The sequence below is a fragment of the Elephantulus edwardii genome, unplaced genomic scaffold, assembly GCF_000299155.1.
Source record: "Elephantulus edwardii isolate Elephantulus edwardi_28Jun2011 unplaced genomic scaffold, EleEdw1.0 scaffold00208, whole genome shotgun sequence".
Lineage (NCBI taxonomy): Eukaryota > Metazoa > Chordata > Mammalia > Macroscelidea > Macroscelididae > Elephantulus > Elephantulus edwardii.
This window is the reverse complement of record NW_006399958.1, coordinates 1,248,335-1,262,293: the sequence shown is the minus strand read 5'-3', so window position 1 is coordinate 1,262,293 and position 13,959 is coordinate 1,248,335. Positions and strand designations below refer to the sequence as shown.

At 53.0% G+C, this 13,959-nt stretch overlaps 1 protein-coding gene across 1 annotated transcript in view; it reads left to right on the top strand.

Moving 5' to 3' along the window:
* The window catches only part of SYT3 (synaptotagmin III), a 21,280-nt gene extending 7,912 nt beyond the window's left edge, over positions 1-13,368 (top strand). The window contains exons 3-9 of the mRNA XM_006897280.1: positions 2,363-2,744; positions 3,648-3,866; positions 5,219-5,339; positions 6,256-6,427; positions 6,526-6,658; positions 12,416-12,484; positions 12,863-13,368. Of these exons, the coding sequence (XP_006897342.1) occupies positions 2,363-2,744; positions 3,648-3,866; positions 5,219-5,339; positions 6,256-6,427; positions 6,526-6,658; positions 12,416-12,481 (1,093 nt within the window). The 3' untranslated portion in view covers positions 12,482-12,484; positions 12,863-13,368. The remainder of the gene's footprint in view (positions 1-2,362; positions 2,745-3,647; positions 3,867-5,218; positions 5,340-6,255; positions 6,428-6,525; positions 6,659-12,415; positions 12,485-12,862) is intronic.
* The last annotated feature ends 591 nt before the right edge of the window (positions 13,369-13,959 follow it).

Here is a 13,959-nt window from a genome sequence, read left to right as displayed (position 1 = left end):
AAATTTTTATTTTCGTGAAAGTTTACAGAGACTTTGGATTTCCATTGCAAATGTTTTTTTTTAAAAAAAATCGAACTAAAAAAAAAAAGAAAAAAGCTAGGTCTGTGCACCTTAGTTCTCTTCCTTTTTAATCTTTGAGAGAAGTCTTTGGCAGTAGATGAGCCCAGTGCTGTATGTGGTGTGAGTTTTTGACTGCGGCTTCCACGAGCGTTGATTGGTGGATCTGAGGAAAATGACACCCTGGGCAGCAGCCTTCAGCTTTCAGCATCATGACGCTGTTCGTTGTCCAGTTGTGAGGAGTTTGGTGTCTGGAAAACAGTACGGAGATAACCTGTTCTGCCATCACTCACAGTCCAAGCCGAATTGGCCAGATCAGAGCAGTGCACTGTGGCTCAGGAAGCCCCCACGTGGTGTCCGTCCTTGATGGTGGGCTTCCTGGAGGTGGTGATATTTCAGATGGGTGCGGAAGAGTTGGCCAGGCAAAGCAGGAGCCCTTTGCGCTGGGCCTTCCAGGCAGAAGGAACAGGAAGGGAGCACAGTGCAAAGTGAGAACAATTAGCAGTAACTGTGACATCGAATAACTTGGGGGTAGATAGGAACTTGGGCTCTGGATATGGACGGAGGCTGCACCATGCGGTTCCTTGAGCGTCAGACTCTGGAGCTGGGAATTTGCACTAAAGGCAGTAGGGAGCTATGGAAGGTGTGTGAGCTGGGGAAGGGCAGAGTCAGTGCTGGGACCACGTGGGAGAGTCCAGACAGGACATGAGGTTAAGCAGGGACTCTGGGGGTGACGCAGAGGTTATGGGGTAGAAAGAGTCTTGCAAGCAGAGAGTGACTATGAATGGTCAGAGGAGGGAAGACTTGAAGCTGGCCACTTAATGATGGGTGGGACATGGGGTCATCAGGTGATGTGTAAGGAGAGAGTTTAAAGAGACACTGAGCTGACCTTGAACTTGTGAGCATGTGCAGGGCTCTGGGGGTGGTGGTGGTGGTGGTGGTGGTAGCATCCAGGGTGGTGGAAGAAACACCCAAACAAACCAAGCTAATTGCCATCAAGTTAGTTCTGACCTGTAGCTTCTCAGAGCAGAATGGCGCCCCACTGGGGTTTCATGCCTAGACTTTTTTGAAGTAGATTGCCAGGCCTTTCTTCCACGACACCTCTGGGTAGATCAGGACCATCCTGCTTTGGGTCAGCAGCTGAGCCAACTTGGCGAGAGAGAGGAAGGGCAAGCGGCCTCCGGAAGGGATTGGCATGACCCCAGAGGTTCATGGGAGAAGTGGACTTCTGTCCAGAGATGGCCAGAGCCCCAGGGGACTATGAGGCAATCCTACCATGAGTTGCAATTGATTTGACAGCTATGGGCTTGGGTTTTTTTCATTTCTTTAGGAAGGGAGGCAGGAAACAAACAAAACCCAAACCCATTTGAGTAAATTCTGATTCAAGCGACCATATGGGATAGAGTGAACTGGCCCATAAGGGTTTCAAGGCTGTTTACCAGAAGCTACTACATCTTTCTCTCTCCAACCATCCAGTGGGTTCGAACCGCCCACGTCAGCAGTCCAGTATTCAGCCTGCTTGGGAGAAGGGAGGAAAGCCGCTTCCAGGATGAGGTGAAAGGAGTTCTTGAGAGAGGAAATGGCCTAAGCCAGGCCTGGTCTGTGGGGACAGGAGGAGAGATTTCATGCCGAGTTCATGGGGGTCTATGCAGTGTGGGGACCCCAGGGACTCACGGTAGCAGGTTTGAATCCAGGAGGAGGACTCTAGGGGTTTAAGCTAGTTTAGAGACAAGGATGACCAATGCCATTGAGACTCCAGGGCCATGAGTGGACGTTAAATCACACAGCTAACAAGAGTGGAGACTGGGGCCAAGTCTCTCCTTGGAGACGAGAATTTTGAATCTCCATCTCACATACTTTGGGCATGTGCCCAGGAGTGACCAGTCCTTGAAGAAGCTCTGAAGGGTGGGGGGACAGACGGTGCAGGAGAGAAAGACCCCAGATGAGATGGATTGACACAGTAACTGGGGCAACGGGGTTAGGTGTGTTGGAGACAATGAGACTGGCTCAGAAGAGGGCAGGATTCCGAGCCCTTGTGCATAAGGGCGCTATGAGTCCCAAGCGACTCTATGATACATAACAACAACAGTGGTGCAGTGTGTTAAGAGTTGAGCAATTAAAAGAGAGATCGGCAGTTCGAATCCACCAGCAGCTCAGAGACAAAGAAGGGCCCTTTGCAAGTCTTGGTAGCCCAATGAATCCGAAAGGACTTGAAGGCAGTGGGTCTGGTTTCAGTTTGGGGCTGTAAAGGGAGGAGGACACTGACCCCACGTTGGTGACCCCCCACCCACCCCGCTCCCGGCAGGTACCCGGCCCTGCCGCGGCCCCTCACCCAGCAGACCCTCACCCCGCAGCCGGACCCCAGCGTGGAGGAGCGGCCCCCCGCGCTTCCCTTACCGCTGCCCGGTGGCGAGGAGAAGGCCAAGCTCATCGGGCAGATCAAGCCGGAGCTGTACCAGGGCGCCGGGCCAGGCGCGCGGAGGGGCGGCGGGGCGCCGGGCTCGGGAGAGGGGGGCGCGCCCTGCGGCCGCATCAGCTTCGCACTGCGCTACCTCTACGGCTCCGACCAGCTGGTGGTGCGCATCCTGCAGGCGCTGGACCTGCCCGCCAAGGACTCCAACGGCTTCTCCGACCCCTACGTCAAGATCTACCTGCTTCCCGACCGCAAGAAAAAGTTCCAGACCAAGGTCAGGGCCACCGGCTGAATGCCTGTCCTGGGGGCAGAAGGGGATGGGTGGGGGAGGCGGGCTCCTGGGTCTGAGGAGGAGGGGCTGGGGGTCAGGACCCCTGTATCTGATGGGGGAAGGGCTGGGTGTCAGGACCCCTGGATCGGATGCGGGAGGAGCTGGGGGGTCAAGACCCCTAGATGTGAGGGAGGAGGGGCTGGGGTCAGGACCCCTGTATCTAATGGGGGAGGGGCTGGGGGTCAGGACCCCTGGATGTGAGGGAGGAGGGGCTGGGGGTAAGGACCCCTGCATCGGATGGGGGAGGGGCTGGGGATCAGGACCCCTGGATCTAATGGGGGAGAAGCTGGGGTTCAGGACCCTTGGATCTGATGGGGGAGGGACTGGGGGTCAAGACCCCTGGATGTGAGGGAAGAGGGGTTGGGGGTCAGGACCCCTGGATGTGAGGGAGGAGAGGCTGGGGGTCAGGACCCCTGGATGTGAGGGAGGAGAGGCTGGGGGTCAGGACCCCTGGGTCTGGGTCTAATGGGAGAGGGACTGGGGGTCAAGATCCCTAGATGTGAGGGAGGAAAGGCTGGGGGTCATGCCCCCTGGATCTGAGGGAGGAGGGGGCTGGAGGTCAGCATGGGAGTCAGGGGATCTTGGTCTGGGGGAGGAAGGGGCTGGGGATCAGGACTCTTGGTCTGAGGGAGGAGGGGGCTGGAGGTTAGGACCCCTGGGTGGGAGGGAGGAGGGGCTGGGGGTCAGGATTTTTAGGTCTGAGAGAGGAGGTCAGGACACCTGAGTCCAAGAGGGAGGAGGCTGGTGGTCCAGCCTCCTGGATCTGAGGGCAGAGGAGCCTGCGGGCGGAGGGTCTGTGAGTCCTGGACTTCCCCTGGCCACTCTGTCTGTCTCCCCATCCCCCAGGTGCACAGGAAGACCTTGAACCCTGTGTTCAATGAGACGTTCCAGTTCTCCGTGCCCCTGGCCGAGCTGGCGCAGCGCAAACTCCACTTCAGCGTCTACGACTTCGACCGCTTCTCGCGACACGACCTCATCGGCCAGGTGGTGCTGGACAACCTGCTGGAGCTGGCCGAGCAGCCCCCCGACCGGCCGCTGTGGAGGGACATCGTGGAGGGCGGCTCGGTCAGTACCGGCCCCTCCCTGGCCTCCCCAGACCCTTGGCTTTACGAGGACTCTGATAGAAAGGAGCCTTGGTGGCACGGTGGTTAAAGCCCTCCGCTGCTGCCTCTGGAATGGCGGGGGGGGGGGGGGCGTCGGAACCACCCCCGTTTACCCTGCAAGAGAAAGATGAGGCCGCAGGTCTCTGAGACCATGCACAGCGCGCGTGGGGCAGTTCTCGCTTGTCTAGTCTCGGAGAGGACACAATGAGTGCAGACGGGCTCACAGGCACCTTGACCAGAGCCGACCACCAGTCTCTCTCACAGAGCAACCGATGGATTCAAACTGCTGACTGTTGGGCTAGCAGCCTCCCCCCACACACACACACACACTCCACCCCCACCCCAGACTGGAGTCTACCTTCTTCTCTGTCCCTCTTCTCTTTGGGTTTTTGTCCCCCGTCTCTCTGCATCTCTGTCCCCTTGTCTCTCTGGGTCCCTCTTCCCCCACCCCACCCAGTTTCTGGGTCTCTAACCCTCTTTCTCTTTGAGTCTCTATCCCTCTCCCTCTCTCTGAGTCTCTGTCCCTCTCTCCTTGGATCTCTGTCCCCCTGTCTCCCTACGTCTCTGTCCCCCCTCTCTCTGGGTCTATCCCTCTCTCTCTCTGGGTCTCTGTCCCCCTCTCTCTCTGGGTCTCTGTCCACCTCTCTCTCTGGGTCTCTGTCCCCCTCTCTCTCTGGGTCTCTGTCCCCCTCTCTCTGGGGCTCTGCCCCCTCTCCCTCTGAATCTCTGTCCCCCTCTTTCTCTGGGTGTCCCTCTCTCTCTGGGTCTCTGTCCCCCCTCTGGGTCTCTGTGCCCCCTTTATGGGTCTCTGTCCCCCCTCTCTCCTTGAGTCTCTGTCCCTCTTCCTCTCCTCGACTCTCTGTCTCATCCTCTCTGGGTCTCTGGGTCTCTGTCCTCCCTTCTCTGGGTCTCTGCCTCCCTCTCTCCCTGGGTCTTTGTCCCTCTTTGTCCCCTATCCCCCATCCCTGAGTCTCATCCTCTCTGGGTCTCTCTCTCTCCCTCCCTGGGTCCCTAACCATATCCCTTTTTGGTCTCTGTCCCAGGCTGTGTCCTCTGCTGTCTCCCTCCCCCGCTCTTGCCTCTTCCCATCTTCCCTGCAGAACAAACAGGCTCTGACGGTCCCAGAGGGCAGGTGGGAAGCGGGCAGCCATGCAAGGAGGCGGGAGGGAGTCCCGGGCCTTGGCCCAGCGTCAGATTGTTAAGTGGATGGGAAGGCAGGCAAGACAGCCTGGGGCTGAGATGGAGAGACAATCTGAAAGTGACAGGGAGGAGACTGAGGCAGTGGGAGGCTCAACCCTGTTTCCTCAACTACAGGAAAAGGCAGATCTTGGGGAGCTCAACTTCTCACTCTGCTACCTCCCTACGGCCGGGCGCCTCACCGTGACCATCATCAAAGCCTCTAACCTCAAAGCGATGGACCTCACTGGCTTCTCAGGTGGGCCCTGCGAGGGGCCTGGGGGCCAGAATGAAGAGACTGAGGGAGGCGGGGCTGGGGGTCAGGACTCCAGGGACTGAGGGGGGAGGGGCTGGGGGTCAGGACTCCTGGGTCTGAGGGAGGAGGGCTGGGGGTCAGGACTCCCGGGCCTGAGGGAGGAGGCACTGGGGGCCTGAGGGAAGAGTCAGGGCCTGACTCAGTCTGAGGGAGGAGGTGTTGGTGGATAACTCTTGGGTCTGAAGGAAGAGGAGTCAGGAACCAAATTCCTGGTGAGGGAGGAGAAGGACACTCAGTTTGACGGAGGAATGTGGGAGTCAGGACTCCATGGTCTGAGGGAGGTGGGCTGGGGGTCAGGACTCCTGAGTCAGAGGGAGGAGGGAGAGGGGGTCAGGACTCCCTGGTCTGAGGGAGAAGGGCTGAGGGTCAGGACGCCTGAGTCAGAGGGACGTGGACTGGGGGTCAGGACTCCTGGGTCTGAGGGAAGAGGGGCCGGGGGTCAGGACTCCTGGATCTGAGGGAGGTGTTTTGGGGGGTTATGACTCCCGGCTCTGAGGGACGTGGGCTGGGGGTCATGACTCCCTGGTCTGAGGGAGGAAGGGCTGGGTGGGGGTCAGGACTCACTGGTCTGAGGGAGGTGGTCTGGGGGTCAGGGCTCCCAGGTCTGAGGGAGGAGGGGTTGGGTGGGGGTCAGGACTCCCATCTCTGAGGGACGTGGGCTGGGGGTCAGGACTCCCATCTCTGAGGGACGTGGGCTGGGGGTCAGGACTCCCAGGTCTGAGGGAGGAGGGGCTGGAGGTCAGGACTCACTGGTCTGAGGGAGGTGGTCTGGGGGGTCAGGACTCCCAGGTCTGAGGGAAGAGGGGCTGGGGGTCTGCCTGGGGCGGGAATGCTGCTCACAACTCTCTCCCCACCCCAGACCCCTACGTGAAAGCCTCTCTCATTAGCGAGGGGCGGCGTCTGAAGAAGCGGAAAACCTCCATCAAGAAGAACACACTGAACCCCACGTACAATGAGGCGCTGGTGTTCGACGTGGCCCCCGAGAGCGTAGAGAATGTGGGACTCAGCATTGCGGTGGTGGACTATGACTGGTGAGGGGGCCAACGGCCAGGATGTGGGGGGGACCAGGGGTGCACGGGCACCTCACTGCCTCTGTGTGGACTCACTGTTCTCACCCCTCCCTCCCCAGCATTGGCCACAACGAGGTGATCGGTGTGTGCCGCGTGGGACCCGACGCTGCGGACCCCCACGGCCGCGAGCACTGGGCAGAGATGCTGGCCAACCCCCGCAAGCCGGTGGAGCACTGGCATCAGCTGGTGGAGGTGAGTGGGAGCCCCCAAAGCCCGTGCTCCTTCGCTCTCGTCACGCACTGCTGGAGTTCGAATCCCCAAACAACCCATCTTGAGTTGTGTTCCACAAATTGGTTCATCTCACTCTTTTTCTTCCTCACTCCCCTAAACTGGAAAATAGCTAACTGCATAATTGCACACAATTGGTGGTGCATATCATTGGACTCTTGGCTACTAAGGTGGATGGAGTCTGGCAGTTCAATGCCCCCCTTCCCAGTGGTGAGAGGAAAATTCTGGTTATCAGCTTTCTTAAAGAAGAGCTCATGCATTCATTCCTGTTGGGTTGGAACCAACTCATAGCTGACCGTCCACTGGCTTTCCAGGCCTGTAATTTAAAAAGGAGGAATTTCTTTTCTTTTTGCCTTGGAGATGCTCGTAGATTTGAAACATCAGAAAGGCTTGGGTTAGCAGACAAACTGCAGAATAAACAACTTACTTTGCTCTGTAAAAATGCGCCCCCAGACGGTAGTAAAGAAATAGATTTTTTTTTATTTTTTTAAATTTTATTTTAGTGTGTGTGTGTACTGTCAAATCGGATCTGACTGGGACAGGAGGAGATTGCCCCTCCTTCTCCAGCAGAGCATCTGGTGGAGTTGAACCAAATACCACTGGGATTGCAATGCAGCTTCTTGCCACTAGGCCACCAGAGCTCCCCTGAAATAGATTTGTTTTTAAAAATTCTGTTTGGGGGTGTAGAGAAAATAAGCTTAGAATGATGTGAATTTCAATGCTTTCTTCCCCTTACCCCCAAATGACTTTAACATTCCAAGAGAAAATAAAAAGAACCAGAATAAAAAGATATGAAATAGAATAGGCTGGGAACCATTTACAAAATACATTAAAATACACCCTTGTGACTCAGTTTGCAAACAATAGACAGATGTATAGGGTGGCCAGGAATACCAGGGAAGCATGGACTCCTTAGAGTAACAGAGCAGTCGCAGAAGATCCAAAGCACAGTATTTGCCTAAAGATAAAGTTCTGAAGGCAGAAAGGATGAATGAAAATGAGAACCACAGAGAGGAAGTGGGAAGAGTATGATTACGTTTTGGAAATTTTAATCCATGTCATAAAACAAAATGTGTGTGTGAATGGTTGAATGATAAGCCAACCTGCTTTGTAAATTTCCACTCAACTCAAAGTAAAAATGTATTTAAACTAGCTTAATACGACATTGTGAGAATGGTTAGAGTGAGTAAAAATAGGAAGGAGGAAGTAAAATAGAAGAAAAGAAAAATATAAGACAACGCCGGCCTTCTGTTTTAGACAACTCAGCCCTCTCAGAGAAGCAGTAAATGTGGCAGGAACACAGTTCTGGGAAACGATTCAATAATTAGATAAGCCTTTAGCTAGCCTGTAAAATACAGATGTACAAATTTAATAAACCAATCTAAACTACCCCCTCCAGCTGCTGATTAAGTCAATGACAACTAAAACCCAACACCCCCCCAAATTTCAACTCACAGCCCCCCTGTAGGAGAGAGTTCCCTGCCCCAAAGGAGTTCCAAGACTGTAAGTCTTTTTTTTTTTTAAGTGTGTGTGTGTATGTGTGTGTGTACCGTCAAATCAAATCTGACTGGTACAGGAGGAGATTGTCCCTCCTTCTCCAGCAGATCATCTGATGGATTTGAACTATGCACCTCTGGGATTGCAGTGCCGCTTCTTGCCACTAGGCCACCAGACCTCCCTAAAAGACTATAAATCTTTATGGAAGCAGATTGCAATGCTCTTTTCCAGCAGAGCTGCTTAGCAGATTCAAACTGTTCAACGTGCAGTTAGCAGCCATGTGTTTTAACCCCCGCCTAACCACGGCTCGGAATGACAATCATTTTCTTTATATTTTTTACTGTGATTTGAATGAACATGGTAGAGGCTCCCTTTAGGGTTTTGAAGAAGCAGGCTGCCTCATCGTTCTCTTGAAGAATGGCTGGTGGTGTCAAACCACCGACCTTTTGGTTAGCAACCCATGCTGTGAAGATTGTTAGATACTGTTGAGTCAAGGGTAGAAGTGCCTCTTAGGATTCTTAAGGCTGTAAATCTTTACAGGAGCATACTGCCTCATTCTTCTTCCTCATGGTGGTTAATGGGATTGAATACCTGACTGGAACATTTATACTACTAGGGAGCTCTGGTAGCCGAGTGATAAGAAGCTGTGCTGCAATCCTGAGGCGTGTGGTTCAAATCCACCAGCTGCTTCATGGAGAAGGATGGGCAGTCTCCTCCCATGAGATTAACTGCCTTTGAAAACCTGCTGGAGGGTCAGCTATGGGTCAGTTCCAACCCAACGGCAAACAACAACTATTACTAGAGCTCTTGAATCAAAAGACGTTGTCACTGTGGTTGTGAGGCATTGTAGCACCACCATACTCCAGCCTATTGTTGGAGTTACTGTGTGAAGCCATCTCATTGAGGGTCTTCCTCTGTTTGCACAACCCTCCATTGTGCTTGGAAAGATGTTGTTGTTGTTGTTGTTGTTGTTGTTAGGTACCATCCAGTCAACTATGACTCATAGCAATCCTATGAACAGCAGATCTGAGCTTGGTCCTATCCTGTACCGTCCTCATGTTCCCCAGCCTGGCTGAGCCCATGTTGCCGTCACTCTGTCAATCCATCTGGTTAAGGATCTTCCGCCCTTTCTCTAACATCTCCCAGCACGATGACTTTTTCCAAGGACTGCCTCTTCCAGATAACATGCCCTCACCTAAAAGTACATAGGATGAAGTTTCATCATCTCTGCTTCGAAGGAGCACCCTGGTTACACTTTGACAAACTTGTTCTTTTGGCAACTTGTAGGGTATTCATTACTCCTTCTCCAACATCCCAACTCAAAGGCATCGACAGATCCTTCTGCTGTCAGCTTCCTTTATTGTCCACCTTTCAGAGGCATAGGAAGTAATGTAAAAGATCATGGCTTGGGTCAGGCGCACCCTAGTCTTTAGTCTGACATCCTTGCTTGTTAACACTTTGCAGAGAGGTCCTTGGCGGCACACTTCCAATGCAACATGTCTTTTAATTTCTTGACTGCTGTTACCATGGATATTGCTTGTTCTTTTTACCAAGGAAAGTGAACTTGTTGATAACTTCAATTTCTACCCCCCCCCCAATCTATCATGGTGTTAAGTGGAGAGGTTTTTTGTTTTCTTGATGTTGTGATATAATCAGCTCTGACACACAGCGAACCCCATGTATGCAACAGACAGAAACCCTGCCTGGTCCTATACCACCCGCACAGTCTCTGCTGTGTTCAAGCCCATCGTCGTAAATACTATGTCAATCTGTCTTCATCTTTCCGGCTGAAACAGATTAGAGTTGCAAAAGCCCAGTGAGGCAGTTCCATTCTGTCACATGTGGTGGCTGAGTCGAAATTGACTTGACAGCACTTAACAACAGTTGTGGCTTTGCTTCAGAGTTGTTTCCAAGAGAGACAAGGAGTTACAAGAACAATCAGAGCATCGGTGCATAGGCCTGAGATTGGCGTTTGGAAGAGACTGGCTTCTTAGGCAAATAAGAGAGTAGTGCTAGACGCCTCTCCTTGTATTCCGTGTCACAGGTACTGTGTTTCTAATAGATTGAAGGTCTGGGGAACCTTGTGAGGGACAAGTGTACGGATGTTGTTTCCCCCACAGCGTGTTCTCACTTTGTGACTCTGCCATATTCTAGCCATTCTCACATTCTCAATATTTCACACTCTTCCATAAAGAAAAAGGGTCAGCCTTCAACAAGCTAGACTGACACCATGACTACAGTGATGAGCTCACCCATCCCCCAGCGACAACGGTGAGGTGGGTTACAGCCCAGGAGGGATTTTAATCTGCTGTATGTAGCCCATGGACTGCCAGAAAGACAAACAAGTGGGTCTTGGAGGAAGTGAAAGCAGGTACACCTTGGAGGCAGAGAGGGTAAAAACTTCCTGTCACATACTTTGGGGCATGTTGTCAGGAGGAAAAAGACATCATGCTGGGAAAGGTAGAAGGTCTGTGGAAGAGAGGAAAACCCTCATCAAGAAGGATTGACTCAGGGATTGTAGCAATGGACTTAAACCTTTTCAGAGATGGAGGCGAGGACACAGCAACAGGCGAGGTTCAGAGCTGTGGCTTACACAGTCCATATGAGTCAGAGTTAACGACGCTTGACATTGGAGCTGATACAATGCAACCTAACAACAACGACTGCACACTTAATGGGCTATTTGACATGAAAGCAAACCCAAACCCCTCCCATCAGATTAATTCTGACCCATGATAGCCTTCCATCCGGATTCTGAGGACATACATCTTAAAGAGGAGACCACCTTTTATCCGACTGCGCAACTGGTGGATTCAAACCTCTGATCTTTTCATTAACAGCACAAACCACAAAACATGATATTCAGGGAGCTCTGGTGGCCTAGTGGCAAGAAGCTGCACTGCAATCCCAGAGGTGCACGGTTTTGAATGCACCAGATGCTCTGCTGGAGAAGGAGGGGCAATCTCCTCCTGTACCAGTCAGATCTGATTTGATGGTACTTGTTGTTGTTGTTGTTAAGTGCCATCGAGTGACAGGTGACTCATAGCGACCCTATGAAGGAGAGTCCTCAACGGTTGGGTGTCTTTCATCCTCTCTCCATGTTCATAGGGTTTCCGGAGGCAAGCTATTACGGAAGTGCAAAAAAAATTAAATTAAAAAAACCAAACACACTATGCTGCCAGAGTTTATCTAATAAATAAAATAATTTTATTTATTAGTAGTTTATTTAAGACTCTTCTGTTCATTGAGATGTCAAAAAATCCACACGACTTGCTTGTATTGTGGTGGTCTTGTATTGTGGAGGCAAAGCCAACAAAAGCTGGTATCACCAAGGTCTGCCCACACCCCCACCTTCTGTCATTAATTCTTCTCTTTGTGACTTATGCGTTCATTTAACCAATAGGCTTCTCCAGCAGCACGCAGAACCCCCATAGACCCGACCCCAGGCTGAACAGTGACAAACCCCACTGCCATGGTTGACTCTGAGCCACAGCGCCCCTAGAGGATAGAACAGCACTGCCCTGCAGGATTTGCAAGGCTGCCATCCTTTCTAGGACCTGTCTGGCCTCTGCTTTCTCCCAAGAAGCAGCTAATGGCTTAGAACCTTCCACTTGGTGCGGAAAGGGAAGTTATAAAAAATGCTTTAACCACAGCACCACAAGAGCCCCTTGATGGGCACAGAGGAAGCCAGACCCCAGGCTGACCTTGAACCTTTCAATGCCTACGACTGGCCAGCCCCTCCCCTGCTCACAGCCCTCTGTGGCTCCCCACTGCCCCACAGCACAAAGTCCCAGCTACGCTGAGGGTCTGAGGGGCCAGCTTCGCCCACTTCTGCAGCCTTTTCCCACATTTCCTGGGACCTCTTGTATTCGTGCCTCAGTTTTGTTATCTGTAGAATAGGCTTGTAATACCACTGGCTCCATACCTCAGAACCGAATGAAATAGGACTTGTGTCTATTCACTCAAGAACAACCTTTCCACCCCCCATTGGGTTTCTGAGGCTGTAAATCTTTATGAGTGGTTTAGGGGTGGGGGCTCTTTGGTGTGGATTTGTTTGTTTCCCTCCCGAAGAGCGGCGAGTGGATTCAAACCTGCATCCTTTTGGTTTGCAGCTTAACTTGGAACCCACTGTGTCACCAGGACTCCCTGGTGCTGACTTTCTGTTTTGTCTCTGCCCTCCCCTCGCCTCACAGCGCTGTGAACATTCTGGTCTTCTCTTTTCAGGAAAAGACTTTGACCAGCTTCACAAAAGGTAGCAAAGGACTGTCAGAGAAAGAGAACTCAGAGTGAGGGGTAAGGAGCAGGATGGGGAGGGGCTGGGGGTCAGGACTGCAGGGTCTGAGGGAGGAGGGGCTGGGGGTCAGGACTCCAGAATCCGAGGGAGGAGGGTCTGAGGGAGGAGGGGCTGGCCTGTGCAGGACTCCCCGGGTCTGAGGGGCTAAGGGGTCAGGATTCTCAGGAGGGAAGAGGGGCGGGGGTTCTGATTTACAACCTGTGGGGGTCAGGAATGCGTCTAGGGGAGAAAACCTCAGAGTCTGGTCAGGGAGGCGGGCTCAGGACAGGGCTTGGAGTGGAGAGGGGGAAACGGGGGAGCGGGAGGGGGACCTGGGGTGGTGAAGGCGCTGTGCCTTGGGGTCATCTCTGCCCACTTCTTCCTTTCGCCTCCCTCAGGTCTGGCCTAGGCCCCCTCAGGACCCCCTCCCTTCCTGCCCGGACCGTGAATTCATCTCCTCGAAGCCATAACGTCCGAGCTGCGTGGTGCGGGCAGCCCTGGGCCCCGCGCATAGTTCCCGCCCCAGACTCGCGGGCGGGGGACAGGCGGGCCCAGCGCCCTGTTTCAGGGTGGGGGGCATTCAGTCTCTACTGTGTCTTGTCTTCCTTTCCCTGGGGCTCCCCCTTGAGGCGAGGGGCCGTGCATGTCTGGGGGACCCCTGCCCCCTGAAACCCTCCGTCTGTCTGTCTGTCTGTCGGTCTCTTTGCTGTTTGTCCAAGACTTGGTGTCCTGACCCTTGTTCTCGCTGTGAATGTCAAAGGATCAATCCTCTGTACTCCCCCAGACACAAGCACACACCTGTGTCCTGTGTCCACTCTTCTGTCCACCACACCCCGCGTCTGGCCGATCCCCCAAACACTGCTGCTATCAATGCCGGAATAAATACACCGTGGGTCTCACTCCACCTTGGACTCCTGTTCTCTCTGGGGCTGGGAAGCTAACCTCAGCATTCAGGCTGAGCATTCAGATAAATGCCCTTTTCATTCATGTCCTGGTTGACCCTGGACAACCTAACATATCCCTCTGAGCCTTGGTTTCTAGAAATTATATTAACCCACGGCCATCAGTCTGATTCAAGCTCACAGTGACTCTGTAGGACAGAGCACAATAGCCCTGGAAGATCTTCCTCACTAGAAATCCTTCTTTACAGAAAGTCATTGCCTCATGTCTACGGCCATACCACCCTGAACGTGCCCGATCTCGTCAGAAAGTCATTGCCTCGTGTTTTTTCTCCATCTGAGCAGCTGATGGCTTCAAATCACAGAACTTTCAGCCAACAGTCCAATACTTAACCCCATACGTCATCAAAGTGCCTTGGAAAATTACATTGAGGAGAGCAAGGATGTCAGCTTAAAGACTAAGGTGCACCTTATCAAAATCACATTCTTTCCATTTGCTTCCTATGCGTCGGAAAATTAGTGGATAAGGAAGACTGAAGAAGAATTGATGTCTTTGAAAAACGGTGTTTTGACTATCCCAGGGGCTGCCAAAAGAA